Source organism: Vipera berus (genome assembly GCF_964194415.1).
Source record: "Vipera berus genome assembly, chromosome: 2".
Classification (NCBI taxonomy): domain Eukaryota; kingdom Metazoa; phylum Chordata; class Lepidosauria; order Squamata; family Viperidae; genus Vipera; species Vipera berus.
The window spans coordinates 162,256,635-162,283,349 of record NC_138203.1 but is presented as its reverse complement, the minus strand read 5'-3'; the positions used below and the strand labels follow the sequence as shown (position 1 = coordinate 162,283,349).

Here is a 26,715-nt window from a genome sequence, read left to right as displayed (position 1 = left end):
GTCCAATGATCTGTTTGGTATCTTAATGTAGATTATTTGTCTTTACTTAAAAGTTTTCTTTTTATGATCAATATTAATATTTATGCTTCTTCTGTTCACTTCTCAGCTGAAGTCCTTCCACAATGAACTACTAACACAGCTTGAGCAGAAAGTAGAGCTAGATTCACGGTATCTAAGCGTAAGTAACAAGGAACTTTTGAATGTAAATTGGATTAGTAGCTGTGTAGTTATTGACATGGCATTATGAAGCTACGTGGTAGTGAGCAAAACTGTAAACTTTGCTTATAGTTGGGATGAGTTTGCAAGAAATGGCAGGTGCCTTAAACTGTTTTTGCAAGTGCAGATTAAGAGAAGAATATTCAAGATCATTTGAATAAGCATTGGAATAAGTGCTTAAGAAAAAAAATTATTCAAGATCATTTTATTCAGAGAAATTATGCTTTCATTATTGCATATTTGTAAGGATGCTTATGGTTTATATTAAATCCATAGGGATTCTCATTTAGGTTTTTTTAAAAAAGGAGATTTCACATAGCCTTGGAGGGGCGGGGGGAAGGGCTGCACTGTGTATTGCATTGTGTATTGGAATTGGAGTCCAGGACTCATGGGAAATGTTTTCTTGGCAAGTCCCAAAGGAAGACAGCTTTTGTTTCTAATCAATGCACCCTGATTCAAAACATGTCCTCTACAGCAGGTGTGAGGTTGAGACCTTTCTGCTTGCAGGAAGCATATAAACTATGCTCATTACCCACAGGGGAAATATCTGCCCATGTCTTCAGCCTATTATTATTTCAGCTACTCAGCACTCCCACACATCTTTCATGTTCAGGCTGCACTAAAGAAGTACCAGACCGAGCAAAGGAATAAAGGGGACTCAGTAGAGAAATGCCAGGCTGAATTGAAGAAGCTTCGGAAGAAGAGCCAAGGAAGCAAAAATCCTCAGAAGTATTCGGACAAGGAGCTACAGGTAGGCCTCTGAGTGAAAAGCTGGGGCGGGGCATCATCTAACTGGGGTTGTGTTTAGTAGGTTGACATTACTATTATGGGTTGGCCAATGGCAGATGGAAGCTAATTTCAGTGGAAGTCATTGGCATTGGCTTTAAACCCCCTTGTAGGACAAAAGCCAATATGGCCATAAGAATATAAAACTTCAGTCCTTTGCACATATCCTTGGAAGTAAATTTGATTCTGGTCAGTAGAATTTGTTTCTAAGTTACCAATTTCGATTGCATAGCTTCACTTTATTCTTTATGACATATTGACTAAAAGATGAATATATAAATCCTGACATTCTGTTGCTTGAAGAATTTTATCTACTAATAGTCTGAAGATTGGTAACTGATATTTAAGAGTCCACTGAATTTTAAAACCAAAAACTGGTTGTGTATATAATGCATCACATACTGTGAAACCGATTCTTTCTCATTCTTATATCTACCAAGGTTTGCTGAAAACTACTGATGTACTTTTATTCAGGCTTTCTGAATTTAACCTTTGCTATTTTGGTAAACTTCTAAGCAATGATTCAAAAGTTGACCCAGGTTTTCTTGCCCTGTTAACATTGTGGCAACAGTGTCTGATATTTCTATCTGCAATAGGTACATATTCAACTCTAGAACGGGATTCATGGGTTCAGCTTTATATTACTACAGAGTATAGGTTGAGGGGGAATTAAATCATTATTCCTGTGTGGACGGCCTGCATTATAAGCCTTCTTAGGGTTAGGAGAAGCTGTGGTAGAATTTCTAAGGAGGAATTTGAGACCCAAGGAGAATAAATGAAAAGCTACAAGTACAGGAGATTTAGAAAACCGAATGGCAGCCAAATCCTGTCACACAGCATTAATCAAACTAATGCCTTGAGCGCAGAGAACTTCAATCTGAGGCCTACAACCATAGGCCTCTTTAGCACTGACAGGCCAAACTACAGTACTGACTAATATTAGAGGGTGGGAGTTGTTATTGGATATTTTTTATTTATTAAATTTCTACACTGCCCATCCCACCTAACTGACTCTGGAGGATTTACAAACAACCATATTCACAATGCAAGCTTAATCCTATCATACTTTTGATTGGTTTTAATGAACAAATGTGGTAATCTGCATTTATTTTTTTGTTTGAAGGCTGTACCTAAAAGAATAAAAATTTGCAAACAGAAATGAAACTGTTGTTTCCATTAGATAATTTAATTTTTTAAATGTAAATGCCGCCCAACTGCAAGCAATTCTTATTGCTTGGATTCATTTGCAGATTCAAATACATAGGGGAAAGGGTTTAGTTGCCAGTTACCAAAACAAAGGGAAAATAAATAAACTTTAGAATTTGGGAGTTCAAATTCCACCAAGCCGGGCACTGAAATTTAGGAGGTAAATGATAAAGATGTTCCATTATCTGTATTTAGGATGTTCAGCATCACAGAGCATGTCTGTGCAAAAGTTATCCTTTGTGCCTCATTATTCTTAAATCCAGAGGCAATGGATGAAGCCCTCGGGATACGCAGAACTGTTATATCTCATCCCAGTCTTATGAATTCACTTATGAAGTTATCTAAGCCATTGTGCATGATTACTACTGTTCATGGAGCATGTCTGTGAAGATGTCAGATGAGCAACCCTTTGGTGTTTTCTAAGTTTCTAGATGCAGGTATAAGAAATAATTGCTAGGTGATCCATATAAAGAGTATGCCAAGAAACATTTTATTGTGTGAAAAAAAATAAAGTTTCTCGATCCTAATTGGCAGTGTGCCCTGAAAATTGCTGCTCAGGAGAAGGAGCAGAGTTTTATTTGCGGTTGCCTCTCAGGTTGCCTTGAGCTATTTGATTGCAGAATGAAGTGCAAAAATAATAGATAAACTTCAAAATATTCAGAACTAGTCATTTTGGCTTAAGCTGAGTGACAACAGTGAACTTTCACAATGCTTTTTCTTTGGCATGATTACTTTTGATTAAATAAAATATTCTCTTTATCCTGTACTTTTAGGTTTACTTGCTTAATTTATTTGCAATAGGTATTCCAGTAGTTTTCAAAAAGTGTGGGGGGGAGGGGAAGGAAATAAGCTAAAATTTGAACTCCCGCACTTTCTAGGAGGAACAGATATTTCATATTCTCTTGTTCAGGTAGTGTTTGACTTGATCAGTCAAGTCTTCTTAGCTTTATCAGAGCAGAAATTTCAGAAAAATTTCCCCAAAGCCATTAGTGTGTGACCTCTGTTTAAATTTCCTGGAATTATGTCTCTTTATTGAAGCCTATCCTTACACCATTCTAAAGACTGTAAAAGCCCAGCCGCCTTTGTTTCATTGGCAGTTCCAGCACTGATGGGATGTTGTTCGTGTGTGCATAGGCAGATAATTGTGGACAGTGTTCAAAAGAGACACCTGAACCCTTTCAGGAGAAAAGTCTGATTTAACAGTTTGAAAAGAAGTACGTAGCACCATAAATGAGGCCAATATTTCTGTTGGTAAGCAAGACATCTAAGTGAGTTTTGCCCCATTTTACGACCTTTCTTGCCACAGTGAATTGCTGCAGTTGTCAAGTTAGTAACATGTTTGTTAAGTGAGGCTGGCTTCCTCATTGACTTTGCTTGTCAAAAGATTGCAAAGGGAGATCCCATGACCCCTGGACACTGCAACCATCATAAACACATGTCAGTTGTCAAATGTCTGAATTCTGATCATGTGACCAGGGGGAGGCTACAACAGTTGTGGGGAAAAGGGTCATAAGTCACTTTTTTCATTGTCATTGTAACTTCAAATTGTCATAAGTGAATGGTTGTAAGTTAAGCATTACCCATACTTGGTTTGCATTAATACACGTTGTAGAAGTCCTTTGCACAGCCCAGCCTCTAATATTCTTCTATACCTTAGAAGGAAAATGGGGGAAATAGTACTTCTTGCTTTATTTTTAAAACTTTCCTTGCGTGAAAAATCAGAAGAATGTCTCCTGTCTTTTTGTGCAATTAAAAAAATGGATGATTGCCAGTAACGGGAGTTCTCTACCTAAGCTGGGCTCTTGACGTTGTCCATCCTGCTCAGATAGCAGGAGGCTGGATCTGACTTTTCATCTCAACCCACTTCATCGATTCCTCAGCCTTGATCCATAAGACATGGGTAGCAAAGAACACTGCCAAGAAGGTTGTAAAAGTAAACCCACTCGTGTTAGGGTTTACTTTTAAATGCAAAATTGTCCTTGTGATGTAAAACAGACTCTCCAAACTTAGAAACCCAGTTTTGGAGCAGGCATCCTAATTGTTTTCTGTAGGAATATCCAGATAAGTGAATCCTTAAGCCTGATGCACAGAATGAATCAAGTGGAAAACATTTTCATCACAAAATTCTAATGTGCGCTACAGTTGAAGAACTTATCAATTATAACAATTTTCGAGTGAAAAACATTTGTGTTTGGGTGAGTTGGCCACCTGCATTAACATTTGGTGACAAGTGACATCCAGCAGGGGAAGTAATTCTCAGCTATGAAATTTCACAGCTAATTTAAGGAACAGCTTAACACTTGTACTATTCAGATACTAATGTTTCAACACCAATTCTTTATGTGTTTTAAAAGATTTAAATATTTGCAGTTACCCAAAGCACCCTAAAATTTCCCTTAAGGTTTTGCACATTTGATGGGTGGGGTTTTTTTGAGTGGGAAACTAGCCTTTTCTCTGAAATTATGCTTTTTACTGTGTTGGATAGAATGTATGTATGATTTATAATGGTTTCAGGATATGTGATACTTTTTGTTTTACCGTACGCCATTCTGAGATGGGTAGCCATATAAAGCTGATAAATAAATAAAACAAACATAAATTGTAAAGTAGAAAAAAAACATTCCCATTGCAAATCCATAGGTGCCACACGTGTGCTCTAGAGCAGGCATGTCAAACTTGCAATGTCATGTGACATCATGCGACGTATCGTGACTTTTTCCCCATTGTCGGCAATGGGGTGGGCACGGCTTTGGCGTGACGCATCCGGCCTGTAAGCCAGCAGTTTGACATGCCTGCTCTAGAAGGATAAGAGGCATTTGTTGGAGCAGAGTTCAAGCAGATGGAAGGCTGCAGAGGAAGAAGAAAGAAAATACCCTTGTATGAACAGGGTGCCTTTGTGTAACATTGGATATAGTCCCTGTTATTGTATTTCAATGTGTATTTCTGGAAGAGTAGACTAGCAAGTAGACTAGCTGGCTACTTCCCCCAAATAACCAGAAGAATTAGTGAAGGGTAAATGAAAACATATTTAAGAAATAGACAGCACGTCATATATGGCCCATATAGGAAGTTGCTTTTCTATATTTACCCAAAGGTTTACTAGGATATAGATTAAAGTTTATTTCAGTGTTGGGATTCTAAAATAGGACTATTTCCAGGACTTGTTACACAGAACAATGCCATTTCCTGAGCTGCTTAATCAGAACTCACATACAGTATCTCTGATAATGACGAAATAAATTTAGAATTTGCACCCCTAACTTTCAGGTGACTTTAAACCCAGTCTTTAAACAAAGACTGTGGGCAGTTGGCTAATTTTTAAAATACCATGGCCAAGGAATCTCATCTAAATTGACAGGGGGAAAAGATAGACATCCATTAGATCTTGCCCCACTCATATTTGATGCTAAATGTTCCTCTAATGATAATGTGGGTAAAATAACTGTGAGCAAACTTTTCTGTCTGTATGAATTATAAATAGAATCCTAATGTAATCTAGGGCGCTCTTCCCCAACCTGTCCAGAACTATTAGAATCATAAATTCCAGATTTCCTAACAAGCTATAAGAATATATTGCTAAAGGGTGGATGTTTCATATTGGAACATTTTGCTTTCTGGGAATCTGGAAGTTGTAGTACTAGCACAAAGAGGGGACCAAACGTGGACAACTGGCTGACAGTGGCAAACGTTATGCTAAGTCAACATTTTTTCTCCCAACAAACTTTTTTTTTACACTAGAAATATGTATTTTTTGTAAAAAATGCTTTTTTCCATTGACCTCGGCTTACGACTACAATTGAGCCAAAAATTTCCATTACAAAGCAAAATAGTTGTTAAGTAAGTTTTTGCCCCATTTTACAACCTTTCTGGTCACAGTTGTTAAGTGAATCACTGCAGTTGTTAGTAACAGGGTTGTTAAGTGAATCTGGCTTCCCCGTTGATTTTACTTGTCAGAAGGTCACAAAAGGTGATCACATGACCCAGGGCCACTGTAGTCATCATAATAACAAAGTTGGAAGGGATCTTGGAGGTCATCTAGTCCAACCCCCTGCTCAGGCAGGAAACCCTATACCCGTGGTGGCGAACCTATGGCACGTGTGCCACAGATGGCACACAGAGCCCTCTCTGTGGGCCCTCTCCTAGGCCTTCAGCTGGGTTTTATAAAACCTTTTTGCTTTTGGCCTCCACCGCCGTGTGCAAAAAAAAAAAGGTTCAATCAATTTCAACTTCTCAGGGGAAAAAGAAAGAGCTCACAAAGTTGGAATTTGTTGATTGAACTTTTTAGTCCCACCCAGTCTGCCATTACCACCACAGCCATGCCCACCCAATGGGCCATGCCCACCCAATGGGCCACGCCCACCCAATGGGCCATGCCCACCTGTCACCTGACGTTACATAAGTGGGTTTTTGGTTGCCGTTTGGGCACTCGGTCTCTAAAAGGTTCGTCATCACTGCCCTATACCATTTCAGACAAATGGCTGTCCAGTCTTTTCTGAAAGACTTCCAGTGCTGGAGCATTCACAGCTTCTGGAGGCTGGTTGTTCCACTGGTTAATTGTTTTAACTGTCAGGAAATTTCTCCTTAGTTCCAGGTTGCTTCTCTCTCTCTGGTTAGTTTCCATCTGTTGCTTCTTGTCTTGCCTTCAGGTGCTTTGGAGAATAGCTTGACTTCCTCTTCTTTGTGGCAGCCCCTGAGATACTGGAACACTGCTATCATGTCACCCCTCATCCTTCTCTTCATTAAACTAGACATTCCCAGTTCCAGCAACTGTTCCTTCTGTGTGTTAGCCTCTAGACCTCTAATCATCTTTGTTGCTCTTATACATGTCATAAATACATGTTAGTTACCAAGCATCCAAATTTTGATCAAGTGACCATGGAGGTGCTGCAGTAGTCATAAATATGGAAAACAGTCAAAAAGTCTTTTTTCCCCAGTGCCATTATAACTTCAAATGGTCGCTGAACAAATGGTAAGTCAAGGACTGCCTGTAATGTCTTCTTGTGTGAAACATGGAATCACTCTGTGATAAGAGACCTATAACCTGTATTTTATACAAATGAAAGGATTATTTACTTAAATTAAATAACAAATTGCACCAGATGAGCTGTCCTGAAATAGGCTGGAAATATAGGACATAAAAAAGAGCTTTGATTTTGGAACAGCTTGATTTTCAGTTCAGTATATCCAAGAGACTTGAAATAGCCCAGGTTGCACTTCAAAAAAACAGCTTGGCACTCGACTCAGGATGTTTTATGAAATTTGACACTTGAAACAGTTCAACATTAAACATTTGGATACTCTCTGATCTTGGTTTGATTCTATACTGATTTCACCCCACCACCACCACCACTTCCATTCAATCATGTCTGATTCTTGGAGACTGCTTGGACAAGTCCCTGCCGTTTTCTTGGCAAGATTTTTCAGAAGTGGTTTGCCACTGCCTTTTTTCTAGGGCTGAGAAATAGAGACCAGCTCAAGATCATCTGAGCTGGCTTCATGCCTAAGGTGGGACTAGAATTCCCAGACTCCTGGTTTCTATCCTGATGCCTTAACCACTACATTAGACAGGCATTGTACCGATTTCCAAATACCAGTAGCATATGACAAGCAATTGTGCTGCTTTTTGTGTGTATTCCCCAAACCTCTTTGATGTGCATCGGTTGCTTAAGGATTATATATCTTTATTTAAAAATGTGCTTGTTTATGAAATTTATTTGGCTGCCCCACCTTGTGGCTCTAGGAGGGTTGCAGTAAACAAGCAAAATAAGCAAAAACAAATAGACAATTCAGTTAAAATGAAAGTAAACCATAATTGTTTCCTTTCTTTGGGTGGGACACCCCAGCCACAGCATCAGAGGAAAAAGACAGGATTTTAATTCCTTTTGAAACATCAACAGGGTTGGGGCCAGTCAGAGCGAGAGGGTGATTGTCTCAGAGAGCAGGTGCCACAGTAAGTGACTGGTTAGGGCAATGAGTAACTGGGTGTGCTCCTAATTATTAACAATGAAGGTAAAGACAGGGTTTCATTGCCAACCTGCTACAGCAATGCCATCCTGTGTGTCTTCTGATCTTTCACTAACACCCTTTCTTTTTTCCTATGGAAGTGTGGTTGTATAGCTGACAGTAGTTATTTTAAAAACAACGCCACTCCCTTTCTGGCACAAGACTCCACACAGATGCTCTGAGCTTATGGAACTTTTTCAGTTCTTCCTAAAGCTGGTGGAAAGCAACTATGGATTTAGGCTGTCAACATAAACAGGGGACTGCTGATACTGGAGGCAGCCTAAGCCCTAAATGTCTTTGTCTGGCTTTATTTAATGACTTTTGAATACTTTCACCCCCTCTCATCCCGTCCAGTTGGCAAAAGATGTTATATACCTGTCCAGCCACGCTCTCCCAGAGAGAGAGAGAGAGAGAGAGAGAGAGAGAGAGAGAGAGAGAGAGAGAGAGAGAGAGAGAGAGAGAGAGACCCAATCTATTTGCAGAAAAGTCATATGTTACTACTTAGGAAGAATCCTAGACTTTGCTTTAGTAGACATGTTTATTTAACTGGCGGTTAAACATCCACGATTCAGATACTGTGCAATCTTTTCTTTTGATTTGTTGGGACCCCAGGAAGTTTAAAAGCTGTTTTTGTGTACTGCCATTGTTTGCAGAATGTAACATTTTGTCATTGTCCTGAAACATTAAGGGGAAAAAAAACCCTTGCTTTATGAAAAAAGACAAATGGCTGCTCTGATAATGAGGTTGAATAAATATCCAAACTTCAGTTTGTTTTATGCAAGCCTAACATATCAAAAATCTAACAGCTGTTCTCTGGTTGTTTTGCTAGGTCATATGAAAATTTCATCAAGCCGTGTTACTTCAGAAGGATTATTGTCCTTAAATACAACTTTGAAATTGCTATTCCAAATAGGAATGACATTTTAGGAAATGGTTGCCATGTGCCTGAAATTTATAGCTTATGTAAACGTCAATACATTATTTATTGCAGTGAGGCTTGGATTATCAGTTGGAGAAAAACCCTTTAGCATCATAGAATTATACCAAATTTTTGTTTCTATGGAATTAATTAGAGTTGGAAATAAATTTATGCATCAAGGACTGGTTCCCAATATTTACTACTGTGGGAGAATATTTATTCTCCAGTCTAGAATTTAGAATTCAGCTGTTCCCTGGTATGTATATTTTCCCCCCTCTGGATACTACTTAGATCTAAGATCTATTTCAAAATGACCCACAGCAAAATCTTTGGATTATGTGTTCATTCATCTTCATCCGCTTGGGTGAATCACTCTGTTTCATTTGGGAAATAAACCTTGACAGATTTCTTTGACATACCTAGAATAAATGAACATTAGTCACAGTGGAACAGTCCTGTTTCTTTCCTTTAAATCTACCTGAACCAACTGCTCATAAACAACATATTTCCCCATGAGTAGAAATAATATTGCAAGACGTTATGCTATGATAACATTATTTTGTACTATATAGTTGTTCAAAATACATGACATTATTTTGAAGATGTTGAAGATAAATAAGTAATTTTTTATCTTTAGATGATGGTGAAGGACAAATATATCCAATTTATTACAATTCTTATCTTTTACGGATAGTCCTCACCTACCAAGCACTTATTCAGCAACCATTCAAAGTTGCGAGGGCACTGAATGAGTGGTACTTAACAACCAGTCCTCAAAATTCCTGCTGTCTCACTGCCCCTGCAGTCATATGATCACCGTTTGGGCACATGGCAGCCACTTCACACACTTACAAATGTTGCAGCATCCCAGGTCACGTGAGCTCCATTTGCAACCTTCCCTGCCAGCTTCCCACAAAGTGGGGAAGGAAGGCCACAAGTCACTCTGGTAATTCCAACTCAACTTGGCCTTCCAGTGGGTATACCCCTCCTGCACCATACATCCCCCTTGAGGCTTTTTGTGCTTGTATTGATCTCTGCCTGGCCATCCAAGTCCACCCCTGCCCTTCCCCAACTCGTCTGCACCTACATTAGCTCTCTCAGGACCTCCCCAACCCCAGTGGCACTTTTCCACACCCGACAGCAGCCCTGTGCTCCTTATTTGGGAAACCTGCCTTGGGGTGGCAATGGGATTGCTGGTGCTAAGCAATGCAGTCACTTGACACTGTGCTTTACAACCACACCACTTAGTAACCAGGCAGTCCTGGTCCCAGTTAACATCATAACCCAAGGACTACCTGTGTTACCTTTAGCTATTTCAGTATTTGTTGTTGTTCATTCACTAAGTCTTGCCCGACCACATGGACCATAGCACATCAGCCTCCCCCCTCCCCCCTATTTTCCATTGTCTCATGGAGAGTTTCAGTATTACTAAACATAATATTCTGGACCTTTCTATCCATGACATTACTAACAGGTAGTTTAGCTTAGTCAGAGCAGCTCTTTGGTATCAAGTCCCTGAATGGAGTGTGCATAACAATGGACAGATGATGACAGCTCACAAAGGAACATTATACTCTATTAAGACATCTTGTCAAACACATTTAGAAACAAACAGATCCTTCTAGCACAGCCCAGACTCAAGCTATGATGCTAATTCTTAAGGCGATTTGTTCAATTTGTTCATAGAGTGACGGCTTTTATACCCTGATCTTGTGTGTAATTTACTCAGAAGTAAATGAAGCTTATACCCAAAGCCATAAAACCAGTTGTTTCATCAGGAAAGTCTTTCATTGTGTGGTTTATATTTTCTAGGTGTTTTTCTGCCCTGTTCGGTCAAAAAGTAGTTAAGTGAGCCATTTGTTTTAAAGATATTTCTGCACCATAATGTTTCAATGTCTAGTCATTTGGAATTCCTTAATTCTACTCCTGTGGGTCTTCCTCTCAAGCTATAAACATAGATTTACATCCTTTGGAGTTGGAAAGGAAAGGAAAGGAATTAGTGGCACAACTGAACAAAACCCGGGCGCTTATTGTCATCAAATGAGGTGCATTTGGTGGTCTGTTTTCTGCTCCATCTAGCCTTGACAGTGAAGGGTAAAATCCTAAAAGAGTTCAAAAAACCATCTAGATTGTTACTATCTCATCCTAGAGTCTGATCTTATGACTGCTCTGACAGAGGTTCATTAAAGCAGCTGTTGGGGGGGGTCATCTGAGCACTCAGCAGAAGGGCATGAGGTAGTATCATTGTACGCTACTGGGCCACAAAAGTGGTTGCTATCCTTTGTGAGGGATAAAGACGTTTTCAGACGCCTTGTGAAAATACTCCCTGTGATGAAAAAGAGAGAAGCAATAACAGGATCTACAGGCAGTCCTTGGCTTACAACAGTTCATTTAATGACTGTTCAAAGTTACAAGGGCACTGACAAAAGCGACTTATGGCCATATTTCACCCTTATGATCGTTGCAGCATCCCCATGTTCATGGGATCAAAATTCAGATGCTTGGCAACCGACTCAATATTTTCGACGGCTGCAGTGTCCTGGGATCATGGGATCACCTTGTGTGACCTTCCTGACAAGCAAAGTCAAAGGGGAAGCCAGATTCACTTAACAGCCATGTCACTAACTTAACAACTGCAGTGATTCACTTAACAACTGTGACAAGAAAGGTCATAAACTGGGGCAAAGCTCACTTGACAAATGTCTCACTTAGCAACATAAATTTTGGGCTCAGTTGTGGTTGTAAGTTGAAGACTACCTGTATTGAATTTTTTAAAATACACAGTTGTTTTCTTATGGTAAGTTGGAGAGAATTGGAGGAGAGAAATGAATGGTCTATTCTAAGGAATGCCTTAGTCTCATATTATCATGTTCCATGTTGGTGGAGCAGTGGGCTAATGCCTCCTTAAGTAACACCAGCTGCCTGCAATTAGTGCAGGTTCGCATCCCACCAGGCTCAAGGTTGACTCAGCCTTCCATCCTTCCGAGGTAGGTAAAATGAGGACCCAGATTGTTGGGGGCAATAAGCTGACTTTGTAATAATGCCGTTTGGGGTGTGTGTGTGAAAGCCCTAACAAGCAGGCATATACATAGAATGAAGGCTACTGCTAAGCTTGTAAGCCGCCCTGAGTCTTCGGAGAAGGGCGGGATATAAATGTAATAAAAAAATAAAAAAAATAAAATAAAAATGTAAAAATGTTGTTTTTTATACAAAGGTCATATTAAATGGACTGACCAGGATCTATCATGGACTTAAGCATTCATATGTCTTTCAGGAGACTTGAGTCCTGTCTTCTCCGACTACTTGCTTTAGCGATATTTGTTCAAACAATCTAGGTTTCTTACACAATTTCCATAATTGAAACCTCATTTTGAAATTCCCAAAAGAAGAAATAATTTTAGTTATTGGCCAGGGAATGCTAATAAATAGGAAAACTGACTCAAACCAGGCCATGTGCATTTATATAAGATACATTAATAATAATAATAAAAAAGTTAAAAGCTCAGAGATAGTTCAGTGTCTACTTTGTCGTTCATTAGGGAACAAGGAACAATTGGTAGCCCAATTAATAGTCTTTAGTAACAGGTGTGAGCAATCTCCATTGGCCCTATTTAATGTTTAAGATTTTATTCTTGTCCATCAAATTCTAACAAACTATTTCTTGAAATACTGTCGGTCATTGTCTGTATCTCTTATTCAGAGCTGTTGAAAGAAAATGCTGGATGAAATACAGAAACAAGTTTTGAAGAATATGTGAACAGATTTTAAAACCAAATTAAATATATTATGCAGGTTATGTTTGAATTAACTGAATGGCTTCTGTATTTCTGACTTGATAAATCTCAAACCTCAACTTGAGCTGTGAGTCATGGCAAGCAACCTGGGTGAGAAGGATTGTGTAGTTTTTCTAAGGGATTGTGCAAGCAGAATGGGATTTGTCCTGCTTTGCTTGGACAAAACTTCAGTGGGCTGTGTGAAGCAGAGAGTAAGGCTCAGAACAAGCTTTGAAAGATGTCCCAATCTATAGGTTTGGCATATGAAACAGAGGTTTTGAATGATTTGGGACCAGTTCTTATCTCTCAGTCCAACGTATCTCAAAAGGTGATAGTTATGGGGGAAAATAGGAGAACAAAGTATGGTGTATGCCACCATGAGGGAAAGATGGGATATCCAACTATCAAAAATAAATCATCTAGTTTTCATTCATTATTTAATCTCTTATTTATTGCACCAATTCATGTATTATTATTTGGAGTCAGAATTCTGTAAGGTTTAAAAATCCCTGCCATGCTTCTTTACTAGGGGTTCATGAATGTCAGTATGCTTTTGTCAGTCAAACAATTATGTGAACATCTGTTGCTTTGGCTTAAACATAGCCAACACTGAATGTCAATGAACAGGCTAAGTGATACTGCTCCGAAATAGGATTTCAGTCTGGGTTCTGGGAATTAACCTGGACTTGGTAATCATTCATAATTATAAATAACATTTTAACATACTATATATAACTTTATAACTTTGACATGCAAATAAAAAATATCACCATAATAAAAATATAGTCTAAAAGGAAAAATAATAAATAAGCCAGCAGTAAAAAGTTCTTTAAAACACTCAATTTGTGTAATACTTTATTGTGAGATCAAGGGATTAAATTAATAAATAGAAATAAATCAGTAATTCATTTAATTATTTTCCATATCTTTGTTCAAAATCAATTCATTGTCATTTTTAACTATGCACATTTTTACAACATCCAGGATTATAAAAAATTGAAACCTGTTCATTTACGAATGAAACAGTTTTAGTCAGTTGAACAGATTCTGCTTTGCTATTGTATAGCAGATCCTCACAGTATTATTTTGAAGAGCTGCAGGGGATAAACTAATAAAAATTATTTCAAGGCCTGGAATTGAAGTGGCTTACAGACCACTCGGAGACAGCTGGCTAGGTCTAACAGGTTTATTGAGGTACCGGACAAGTAGGTGCTCAGCTTCAGCTCTTTTATAGCCGGCCGCCGGCCGGCTGGGCCAATCCGTGGTTGTTCTTCTCCCGCCGGGATTCCGGAGCCAATCAGCTGTGGTGTGTTTTTGACAGCTCCGCGTCCTTGTGGCGGTGGCGCATGCATGGTGGGGAACTTGTTTGACAGCGGAGGGCTGTCAGCTGGCTGCGCATGCGCTTTCGCTGGCGGCAGCTTTTGACAGCTGTCAAAAGCTCCCGCGTGTATTCCTGTCACTGTGTTTACCTCACAACATTTAACAATCTATTAACTCTTAACATCAGTTAACATATAACACACCCCTTACCCTTCCCCTGGATGAGTTCCTTCCCCCCGTTGTTGTAGATTTCTCCCTGCCCAATCATAGTCTTGCAGGTAGGCTGGGGCTTTCCTAGTTCGGCTGGAGCGGCGTAGGGGTGTTTCGTCGCCCGGCTCCCTTTCCCCATGTTCTGGTTGTTGTAGGTCGGCGGCGTTGGGTAGTGTTGGATCGGGTAGCTCCTGGTTGTCTTCTTGCGGGGTTTCATGGTCCCCTATGTTAGGGGTTGTTTGTTGAGAAGCATTTTGGGGGCTCCGTCCCCTTAATTGGTCTATGTGCCGTCGGAGGTGCCCATTAGGGCCAGCGTCTATTAGATATGACAGGGGGCCGGTTTGGTGTATCACGACCCCTTGCACCCACTTTTGCCCCCCCGCGTAGTTCCTCGCCCAGATGGGTTGTTCATTCTTTAAGGATCGTGGCGGGAGAGGTCGCTCTACGTCGAAGTTCGTTCTGTCTGGGTGCATTCTGTCAAGTCTGGTTATTAGCCGCCTTCCCCACCGAAGTTCTGCCAGTGATTTACCCATGGTCATGCAGGGGGTGGTGTGTTGAGCTAGAAGGAACTGGCTTAGTTGCCGGTGCCAGTTCCCTTTGATGAATTTCTTTAAAGCTTCCTTTGTGGACCTCACCATAATTTCTGCCATGCCATTAGACGAGGGATGGAACGGAGCCGACGTGACATCCCTAATAGAGTTCTCCGTGGTGAATATCTGAAATTCACGAGAGGTGAATTGGGGGCCATTATCGGAGACAAGGACATCGGGGAGGCCATGAGTGGCGAAAAGCCCTCTAAGAGCCTGAATAGTGGCGGTTGTGGTGGTGTTGTGGACCGGAACAACCTCGAGCCATTTGAAGAAACTATCTACAGCTATTAGAAAATTTTGTCCCTGAAGGGGCCCGGCGAAGTCTAGGTGTACCCGGGACCAAGGATTTTTTGTAGTTTCCCATCTATGGACAGGGGCCTGGGGTGGATCTGGTCTGGCTAACTGGCAAGGGTAGCACCCTGCCACATGGTCTTCGATGTTGTTATCGATTCCTGGCCACCACACATAGCTTCTAGCTAGGGACTTCATCTTCACAACCCCCGGGTGTCCCTCGTGCAGTGTGCGTAATGTCTGGGGTCTATGTTTCTCTGGAATCACCACTCTGTTTCCCCATAGAAGGCACCCTAAATGGGAAGTTAGTTCCTGCTGTTTAGTGAAGAATGGGCAGAATTCCGGGCCCGGGCACTTTGCAGGCCACCCAGCAGTGACCCACCGCAGTACCCTGCTAAGATATTTGTCCCTGGCCGTGTTGGAGGCTATGTCCTTGGCTGACAATGGGCACTCAGGCAGTTCTGAAATTGCTAAAATGTGCCCGGCTGGGGCCGGGTTGGGGTCTATTGCCTGCAAGGGAAGTCTGCTGAGTCCATCAGCGTGGCCCAATTCCCTCCTCGGTTTGTGTAGCAGCTTGTAAGAGTATGCGGATAAGAAGGTAGACCATCTTAAGATTCTTGGTGACAGTATTTGGGGAGTTATCTTGTTCCAAGTAAAAATGCCTAAAAGTGGTTTATGGTCAGTAAAAATGGTAAAGGGTCTGCCGTAAAGGTAATCGTGAAATTTCTTCACGCCGGCGACAATTGCTAACGCCTCCCTGTCAATTTGGGCATAATTTCTTTCTGCTTTGGAGAGGGTCCTCGAATAGAATGCTATTGGTCTTTGTGTCCCGTTTTCGGTTAGATGGCTTAGGACGGCACCTATTCCGTATGGGGATGCGTCGCACGCGATGCATAGGGGGACCTCCTCTTTGAATAGGGTGACGGTGGAGCTGTTACAGATAATGTCTTTTAGGTTTTGGAAACTGGTTTCGTGTTTTTTAGTCCAGGACCACGGTGTCCCTTTATCTAATAATCTATGTAATGGTTCTGCTATAGTTGCCTTATGTGGCAAGAATGCATGATAGAAGTTCAGTAAGCCTAAGAAGGCTTGCAGCTCTTGCTTATTTTGGGGGTTGGGGGCTGCTTTGATAGCCTTAATTTTCGAGTTGGTAGGATGGATTCCGTGGGCATCGATTCTATACCCAAGGAATTCCGTGGACGGCACCCCAATTGAGCATTTCTCTTTTTTCAATTTAAGACCGGCTGTTCTAAATCGGTCTAGGACTGCTGACAGTCTGTCAACTAGGTTTGTTTCTGAATCACCGGCCATGAGAACATCGTCGAAGTAGGGGCAGACCCCGGGGATCCCCTTTAACGTTTTCTCCATTACCCCTTGGAAAATTCCCGGGGCAGCTGATATGCCAAATTGCAACCTATTGACTTTAAAAGCCCCGCGGTGCATGACAATAGTCTGCGCATCTGTGGTTTCCTTAGTTACAGGGAGTTGCAAGTACGCCTGCGCCAAATCCAATTTAGCGAAGATGGCGCCGGAGCGGATGGAAGCAAGGACGTCTTTCACCGCCGGGACTGGGTAAGCATGTGCATTTAATGCTAGGTTCAGGGTGGCCTTGCAGTCGGCGCAGAGCCGAATCTGGCTGTTAGCTTTAATCGGGGTGACAATTGGGGTTTCCCAGCTTCCCCCTTCGGTTGGTTCTAGGACCCTTAATTTAACCAGGCGTTCCAGTTCGTCCTCAATTTTCTTTTTGAGGGCGAATGGAACTCTTCTAGCTCTGATTCTGATCGGTTGTACGGTGGGGTTCAGTTTTAAGGAGATTGGTGGGCCGGTGTATTTCCCCAGAGAGCTGTCAAAGACGTCTGCAAAGTGATTGCAGACGGCTTCGAGGCTTGAGGCCTGTGTCGTGTTGACCCCGGTGATAGCGATGCCCAAGGCTTTAAACCAGTTCAACCCGATTAGGCTGGTGCGTTCCCCCTGTGTAACTAACACTTCTAGGGGCCCCTGAAATTTTTTAAACTCTACCCACACTCGGGCTTTCCCTTTTAACAGAATGGGGGTTTTCTGGTAGTCAGCCAGATGTATCTGGGGGGGGTTCTAAAGGAATTTTCTTATTGTTAAGCCGGCAAATTTCCTGGAAGGTTTTGAGGGAGATTAGTGACACTGCCGACCCGGAGTCAACCTCCATGTCGCAGGGGACCCCTTGGAGTTTTGCTCTGATTTTTACCTTGGGGCTTAGCTGGTGGACCCCTTTAGCTACCTTAGCCCTGTCTACCACCTGCACTAGGCTCCCCGGGGGCTTCCGGCTATAGGCTCTGGTTGGTCTCGTACCTGGGGAGGTGGCCTCCAACTTGTGAAGATTCTTGCGGGGTCGGCTCCGGCAAACTGTCCTGATATGCCCGTTTTTTCCACAGTTATGGCACTTGGCATTACGGAAGCGACAGATGGCTCGGGCATGGTTGCCCCCGCAGCTGGCACAGGTGGGCCGTTGTTCCCTGGGGTAGCTTCGAGGGGAGATGTTGCTTCTTGCTTTTAGTTTTTCACCGTGGTCATTCCGGCGGGTTTGGAGTCTCTCCATTCACCATTGTATGACATCCACGTCGGTCAGGTCTATGGTTCCGTCGTCGTCACTAAGGGTCGTTTCGTCTTGATGTACCGTTCCGTGATGTTCGCTGGTGGACCAAGCGGGGTCCCCTCGGTGGCTGTCTTCGTACGCCAGCACCTCCCTGGAGACCTCCACTAAATTTAAATCGGGTTTTGCGATAATCTTCTTCTGGAGGCGCTCATCTCTGAGCCCGATGACGATTGGTCCGTGATCCAGTCTTCTAGGTCCGGGAATCAGCAGCTTCGGGCGGCGTGCCGGACTCCTGCGATGAAGTCATTCGGAGATTCATCCGGCCGCTGGCATCGATGCGCGAATTGAACTCTCCAGTACAGCTCCGAGCGTGCAGGCATGAAGTGTTTGTTGAGTCTTTCGGTTAGTTCAGCGTAGGGTACCTCCGCAATCGGTACCGGGCTGAATAGCCCGACGGCGATGTCGTAGACTGGGAGCCCGCTTATGTACAGGAGGGCTGCCGCTTTGGCTCGGTCGTTTGTGATCTTACTGACCAGAAGGAACCCTTCGACCTGCCCTAGATGCGATTCCCATCGCTCCGGGTGCCGGGTGTCGAATTCTCATACGCGTCCAAAGTTGGCCATGCTGTCTCGGTCCGGTAATCTGCTTTGCTGCGTTCGTGGAAGTTATAACTTCCCGATGTGACTCAGCCGTGACTCGCTCAGGTCGCCGGGAACTCTCTTCCCTGGCGGTGACTTCAGCTTGGCGAAGCAGATCCCATCCTCGTCGCCAGTGAAGTGGCTTACAGACCACTCGGAGACAGCTGGCTAGGTCTAACAGGTTTATTGAGGTACCGGACAAGTAGGTGCTCAGCTTCAGCTCTTTTATAGCCGGCCGCTGGCCGGCTGGGCCAATCCGTGGTGGTTCTTCTCCCGCCGGGATTCCGGAGCCAATCAGCTGTGGTGAGTTTTTGACAGCTCTGCGTCCTCGTGGCGGTGGCGCATGCATGGTGGGGAACTTGTTTGACAGCGGAGGGCTGTCAGCTGGCTGCGCATGCGCTTTCGCTGGCGGCAGCTTTTGACAGCTGTCAAAAGCTCCCGCGTGTATTCCTGTCACTGTGTTTACCTCACAACATTTAACAATCTATTAACTCTTAACATCAGTTAACATATAACACAGGAATAATAAAAGACCTTGTAATTTGATTGAAGTTGGTTATTTCTCTTTGTTTCCTTCCAACATACTAAGATGATAATTTCCCGAAAAGCTTTAATGTTGAATTCTATTTCAAAAACCAGTTGAAAAGTTTTTATGTATAAATTTTTAAAGTCAGATCACTGGAAAACTTGAAAAGACTGACTAAGAAACTCCACAGGGAATATTTAGTAGCGATATATTTTATACATAAAGTATAAAAATATATATTAACAATTAACACTTGTTGTTAGAAGATTGAATGAGAAGCAAAAAAAATGGACATTCCTTGAAAAATAGGTTTACCTAATTTATAAATTAAAATAAAGTATTAATATATCAAAAACTGCCAAAATGTTTAGAAAGTTATTTACCTGAAAAGCTTAAAATACTTTAAGTAGACAAAAAGTCTATTTTCTATGAAATATTCCATTACCACAAGAATTTTCACTTTCACTGACTATTCCTGATGCCCTTAATTGCCTTGTTTTGTTTTTAACTAACCTATAGAATATTGCAGTTGCTGTCACAGTCTTTTTATTTAAATAATCCTTGACTTACATCCATTCATTTAACAACCCTTTGAAGTTATGAGGGTTCTGAAAAGTAACTTGTGCCTTGTTCTCGCACTTTAGATCCTCACAGTGTCCCCATGGTCATGTAATTAAAATTTGGGGTATTTGGAATACACACTTAATGGCCACATCACTTAGCGATGAAAGTTCTAGTTCCGATTGTGGTCATAAGGTGAGGACTAACAGGATGACTACATTTCCATAGCAGTTGCGTGCGTTCAATACAAAATGATAGCTTACTTTCCTCATGCAAAAAAAGAGATGATGCCTACATTATATAATTTCATTTTGTAATTAGTATTTCTGCTTCTGTATTGTGCAGTCTCTGAACTAATAAATTATACCCTCTGTCTGCATGTAAGAGGCCTTGAGTAAAATGTTTAAATCTGTACCAAATGATTATGTTTGAACTCAATTCCACATCCTTAGGTGTTTTGTTCTATAACTGTTTTTTTTAAAACTATAACAGTTTTTTTAGATTAAGTCAGCATAATCTTTTGCTCGCTTTTTTTTTGTTTGATATCAAAAAAAGATCCAATTTCATGGTATAATAATGCTGGATAAGAGCCAAAACTTTCAAGCCCGTTTCTACAGATTTTCTGATAAGGCAGGTAGAAGTTTTTTGATAAATTCCAGAATAACTTTTGTCAGGAGTTAACCAAACCACCTCTAGCTAAAAACGCACTACTATTAATCACAAGCAAACAGCTTCAAGGTCAGGTCTAAAGTAGCAGTAAAATATTCTCCTGACTTTGGGCTGCCTTCACCTCTCAGGACAAATTAAGAAGGAATAAATCTCTGCACGTGGTTCCTTTTTTCTTCATCTTTCCGTGCAGTCACCTCTCTTTCCATCTTCTGAGTTCTTTGAAATGGGTGCAGAGTTAGGTATCTCACCTTATAACTGGGAAAGGCAAGTAATTTGGACCCCAAAGGCAATGGCATCTGTGAAATTCCCCTTACTGTTATATGGATTTATACTCATTGATTAGGCTGTTCTTCAACCAACTCTCTCTGGTTCTGGAGCAGTTAGGATCTAGTGTGGAAAGAGGAGGTTTTCCCTTTTAAAGTGTGCTAGACAGCTAGGAGACAGTTCATATTCATCCAACAACAACAACAAAAAAACAGTCATGACTGGGAGAAAGCCAAGAGGCAGCATTGCAAATATTTAAAATAAATAGTACCATGGTTGTTTTAAAAACTGTAGTAAAGGAAATAGATTAACTACCCTTTTAATCTTCTACTGTATAATTTCTTTCTTTTGTGGTACAAATGCTGTCTTCTTAGTATTTTAGATATACACCAGTTCACAATTTTTTGCATTTTATGCAGCAATCAGTTTTCTAACATGTCCTGATCCCACAGATTATACTTCGAATAGAAGAGAGCTGGAAGGGACCTTGGAGGTCTTCTAGTCCAGCCCCTTGCTAAAGCAGGAGAACCTATATCATTTCAGACAGGTGACTGTCTAATCTTTATACGTGAGACAAAAACAATACCATCTTCATATTTTTTTACCTTTTTAAAAACCAAGTGAGAATGACAACACAGCTACAGGAAAAAGAACTTTGGGTTTTGAGCTCCATTTCTCCAACCCGCCAGAAGTGTTCAGGTACCCTCCATGCACGTGGGCTGCAGGAATGGAGCTCAAATCTTCAGAATCCAAATTTCATTTTTCTACCCTACCTCAACTGCTATCATCCCTAGGCCAGTATAGTTTGTTTTTTTTTACCTTAGAAATAAAAAAAAACATATGTTGAGTCATTTGAGGGCTTAAAACCCAAAAGTTTATACAATGTTTCTTATCTGGGCATCATTTAGGGGATTATATTTAGCAGCCATAGTCAACAATTCAAACTGTTGCTTATAAACCTGACCTACAGTTACCTGTATTGTTCATAAGCTCTGGGTAATATATTCCTGTCTTCCTTAAATAAAGAGTCAGTAGACAAAGCAGTGGAGAGTTGTTACCAGCAACAGTCATATTCTTTGCAAACTTGATGTCAGTTTGATTTTTTTTTAAAGGTACCGGTAAATGGTAAATAGCAGGATCTTTTCTTTCGGATTGTCGAGTTCTAAAAATTCTGGGATGAATCTTTCAGATGGTTTTTTCCTGGAAGCTGGATTCCCAGATGCTTGTTCCATAATTGCCTGTTTTAAGAATTTGCATTTTGCATACATATACCGTATATTGCACTTTTTAGACAAGGAAAAGCTGTTTTCTTTCTCTCTCCTTATTCTTGTCTAGTATGATAATTAGGGAATTTGCTTTTCCACTGTAGCAAGCTGATTACAGCATTTGGAGGGATTTGTGCATTTTTGGTAGTATAGATTCCTGGGGAGGAAGGAAACTGTTGCTACTCCAAAGGTTCCTAGTAAGAAAAAAACAAAAAAAAAACGTGCAGTGACATTCCCCTTCTTTCATCAGCAAAGTGAAGACTCAAGTAAGGCACATCTTCTCATGCAGATACTCATGCTGGGCTGTAGGAAGTGGTTTGTTCAGCATGTCAGCAATTTGATCACGTGTAGGCACATACTGTAATGTCACAAAACCTTGTTTAACCAGTTGCCTTATGTTTTGATATCGGATGTCAATGTGTCTGGACCTTGAACCTGTAAAACGTGTTTCAGAAATATAAACCACAGATTCATTATCTTCCATCACTGTGATTGGTCGAATCGGATGTGTCCAGATATCTGTGACTAAAGCATCAAACCAGGTTAAAGAATTGCATGCATCAGACACACAAGCATACTCAGCTTCTGTAGAGGAACAAGAAACAAGATTCTGTTTACGCACATGCCAGTAAACAGGACAACCATTTAAGAACATCATGTAACCTGATGTACTTTTCCGTGACTTCTTATCACTCGCCCAATCTGAATCTGCATAACAACATAACTCTGCATAGTCAGTATGTGTGGGTTCCAACAACAACTTCATGTCTTTGGTGTGTTTTAGATACCTCAATAACTTCTTAACACATGTCCAATGAAACTGTTTTGCCTTGCCTACGTGTCGTGATAACAGATTAACACTAAGTGCAATGTCGGGTCTAGTCCAACTACTAATATACAGCAGCGACCCAATGACTGAGCGATATAGTGTTTGATCTTCGAACTCAGGACTTGGTTCATGTGCCAAAATGTGAAAATCAGTTTGCATGGGTATACTCACAGGCTTAGCGTCCTCCATGTTACAGTGATGTAACAGTTGTTCAATCTTCTCTTCTTGTGTGAGACTAAACCCCTTCTGAGTTTTGGCAATTTGAACACCTAAATAAGTGTTAATACATCCTAAACACTTCAACGTGAAAAACTTTTGTAAAGCTTTAGCAAAAACCTCACTCATCTGCTTATTTGGACCAATATAAACAATATCATCGACATAAACAAGAATTATCTCATACCTATTACCGGATCTTTTAGTAAACACGCATTCATCTGTTTCGGACTTAATAAAGCCCATTGAATTTAGTTTGTCAGAAAGACATAAGTACCACATTAAACCAGACTGTTTCAGACCATAAAGACTTTTGTGTAGAAACCAGGTATCCCCTTCTTGCTGTCTGAAACCTGGAGGACCTTTGACGTAGATGTCTTCATCAAAATCAGCGTGAAGATAAGCCGTTTCAACGTCGAACTGGAAAACTTCCAGGCCAAGGATAGTTGCAGTGGCTAAAGCAATTTTCACACTTTCAGTCCGCACTGTGGGTGAGTATGTATTTGTATAGTCCTCAGGATAACGTTGAGCGAAACCCTGGGCTACGAGTCTGGCCTTGTACAACGACTCACCATTCGGCTTCTTTTTGATCCTGTAGACCCATCGAGTACCAATAACTTTCTTGTTTGCTGGAGGGCTTGCAGGCGTAAACACTTGAAGTTTTTTTAAACTGTCCATTTCAGCCTGCATTGCCTCAAACCATTTATCTTGTTCTGATTCAGGAAGATGTTTGATCTGTGTGAACTTCTCAGGTGGAAGTGTAACATTACAAATCAAAGGTACAGGTGTTTTTGTTACTTGCCACGAATACCGTTTTGGAGGGATTCCCTTTGTGGTCCTCTTGGAACGTCTCAGGCCAACCGTCCATTCTTCTTCTGTGTCGTCCTCGTCTTCATCGTCGCCAGCAGCAACATCAGCGGCTTGCGAAGACGGAACAGTAGGTTGAGAAGAACTCGTGGAAGGAACATTATCCTGTGCATCTTGATCATCAGGTTGCGTGGCATCAGCAACATCATCTCTAGGAAAATAAACTCCAGGATCGTTAGAATGAATCCTGGACCAGTCAGCATCTTCCTCAAAAGTAGCAGATTGTGAAACCACAATAACATGATGAGAGTCAATGTATTTGCTCCATTTTGAATTATCATCAATGCCCATAAATCTCATCCTTTTTGCTGCAGGACCCCCTTTCTTTCTTTGGGCTAAAGGAATATTCACCATAGCATATGAACCAAAAACATGGAGATGTGAGAGATCAGGCTTGTGTCCATACAACATGAAATAAGGGGTCTGATTTATCACACTACTCCAAGTACGGTTGATGATATGGTTAGCATATTTGATAGCTTCACCCCAGTATGGAAGACTGAGGTTAGCATCTTCAAGGAGGCAACGCATCATGGTTTGCAAAACCCCATTTCTGCGTTCTGCCACTCCATTTTCAGCTGGAGTATAAGGAGCAGATGTCTGATGTACTATCCCATTCTCACGCATCCAGTCTTGGAAACGCTGAGACATGAATTCAGCACCGCGATCACTCTGGATTCTGGCAATGTTGACCTCGAATTGGGTATAGACAAGACTAGCAAAGTCTTTAAAGATCTGAAAGGTCTCAGATTTTTCTTTCATAGGATATACATATCCATATCTAGAATAATTATCAACGATTGTCAAGAAATATCTTTTACCACCAAGTGTGGGTGCAAAAGGACCAACTATGTCAGTGTGTACCAAATCAAAAATGCGTGTTGACAGGCGTGTAGCGCGTTTTGGAATTGCTGCTGCTTTGGATTTGGCTTTCTTGCAGACAGCACAGTCCAAGAACACCTTACACCCCTTTAGATCCAAACCTCTTGCGAACTCTGGCATCTTCTTCAGAACACGGAAACTGGCATGACCCAATCTTCTGTGCCACTTATGGATACACCTGGAATGCAAAGGTTTACCTGTTAGTGAATTCTCAACATTAGCATTTTTGTTAGGAACCCCAGGCTTGCTGTGAGCAACCTGTGTCTTTTTTGTATTTTTATCATTATTAGGAACCTTTGGAGTAGCAACAGGATCTCTCTCTGGGACGTCTCTCTCTGGGCCTGTGCTCTTTGGAACGTGTATACTTGCCTGCTCTTGCTGCTTAGGCTTTGGTTTTAAGTAATAAACACCACCAATCAACATGGTTTCAGCAACAATATCTCCGTCTTTGACTATATAACTTGCTTTTTCAAGATGGTGGACCTGAAAATGAGAAAACCTAGACAAATGACTCTGACTAAGCAAATTACTACTGGCAGACGGAACATAGTAAACGTTTGGAATGAGAGCACCGAGCTCTTCAATATAAACAGTTCCTTTTCCCATGACCTGAACAGGATGATTGGAAAAAGAGTAAAGTTCACGAAGTTCAGGTTCAGGCTCGTGCATCTCAGTGTAAAGCTCTTTTCTGTAGGTAACATGTAATGCTGCTCCACTGTCCAAAGTCCAAAGAAGTCGTCTGTCGTACTCTGGTTGAGGCTGTGGATCGTTGGTCACAACCAATGTGACAAGTGGAGCTTGTGGATCACGCCTGGAACCACGACCACGACTTTGTCGTCCGCCTCTACCTCTGCCTCCTCTGGAATCTGTTCCTCTGGGCTGGTATGTGACGGGCGCTGGAACTCGTTGGGGACAATCCCGGGTGGCATGTCCCACACGATTGCAGATGTAGCATCTTGGCATTCTTGGAACGTAGGTCCTTCCACGGAAGGCACGCCTCGCTGAAGCTCTTGATGCAGGTGGTTCCCTTAAATGTGGCGCAGCTTGCATAAGTGCCTCTTCTTCGGCTAAGATCCTGCATACATGATCCACTGTGCGTTGAGCAATAGGCACTTGATTGATCTTGGAAATAGCATCTTTCCACTCATGATTCAAAGAATTGATGATAATGCTGATCATTTGAAAATCATCAATAGGATAGCCTTTTTCACCCAGTTCTTTTCTAATACCTTTCATTTTAGTCAAATGTGCTCCAATATGTTCACCAGGTTTTAATTTGGAACCATGGAACTCAGACAAAAGCAAACATGTAGACTCAATTGATGTAGGCCGATAACATGCCTCTAACTGAGTCCAAATTTGTTGGGCAGTTGCATCTTGTGAAAACGTGAGCTGCAATTCAGTGTCCATTGACATCAATAAAGTTGTGCATGCTCTATTATCCAAGTCCCATATGTCAGGAGTCCATGGCTGGGCAGGAGGATTAAACACCATCATGTGAGTACCTTCTCTGCGTAGCAAAAGTCCAACCTCACTGACCCATGCCCTGTAATTCTGTCCTGACTTCTTTAATTTTGAATCACCAACCAGTGGTACGATGGAAGGTGTTTGATGAGGAATATACAATTGAGGTACTGGCTGTGCAGGTTGTGCAATCCGACCATAACCTGCAGGGGGCACCAGTGGCGTCTGTGCCTGGACACGCGGCAGTTGTATTGAAGCTGCCGGTAGTCTTGGTGCTGGCTGTGACTGTCTTTGAGCTGCTATTCCACCCTGGCCAGCAGGAGGCGCTGGCGCTGGGGCTGGTGCAGTAGCATAACCTGCAGATGACACTGGCCTTCGCATATAAGAACCCGGTGGCAATTGCATGTGGGTTAAATATGGCTGTGCTCTGCCAGGTAGAGGGGCTTGCATAGAAGCAATATTAACAGGAGAAGCAATAGTAACAGGAATCCTAGCACCATCAGGGACTGGAGCCTCAGATAACGGCAGAAATCTTGTATCTCTGAGCAAAGACTCCTCCATAGACAATTGCGAGAGTGAGAGCTCCAATTCATGTCTTAATGCAGCTTCACCAGTAGATGGTGCTATAACATTTGCTTCAGGCATCACTGT

General features: G+C 41.7%; 1 protein-coding gene across 4 annotated transcripts in view; it reads left to right on the top strand.

The window, feature by feature from the left end:
• BAIAP2 (BAR/IMD domain containing adaptor protein 2) overlaps positions 1 to 26,715 on the top strand; it is a 187,931-nt gene that overhangs the window by 99,726 nt on the left and 61,490 nt on the right. For all 4 annotated transcript variants that reach the window (XM_081317652.1, XM_081317653.1, XM_081317655.1 and 1 more), the window contains exons 5-6: positions 107 to 178; positions 830 to 967. In XM_081317652.1, coding sequence (XP_081173778.1) covers positions 107 to 178; positions 830 to 967 — 210 coding nt within the window. The remainder of the gene's footprint in view (positions 1 to 106; positions 179 to 829; positions 968 to 26,715) is intronic.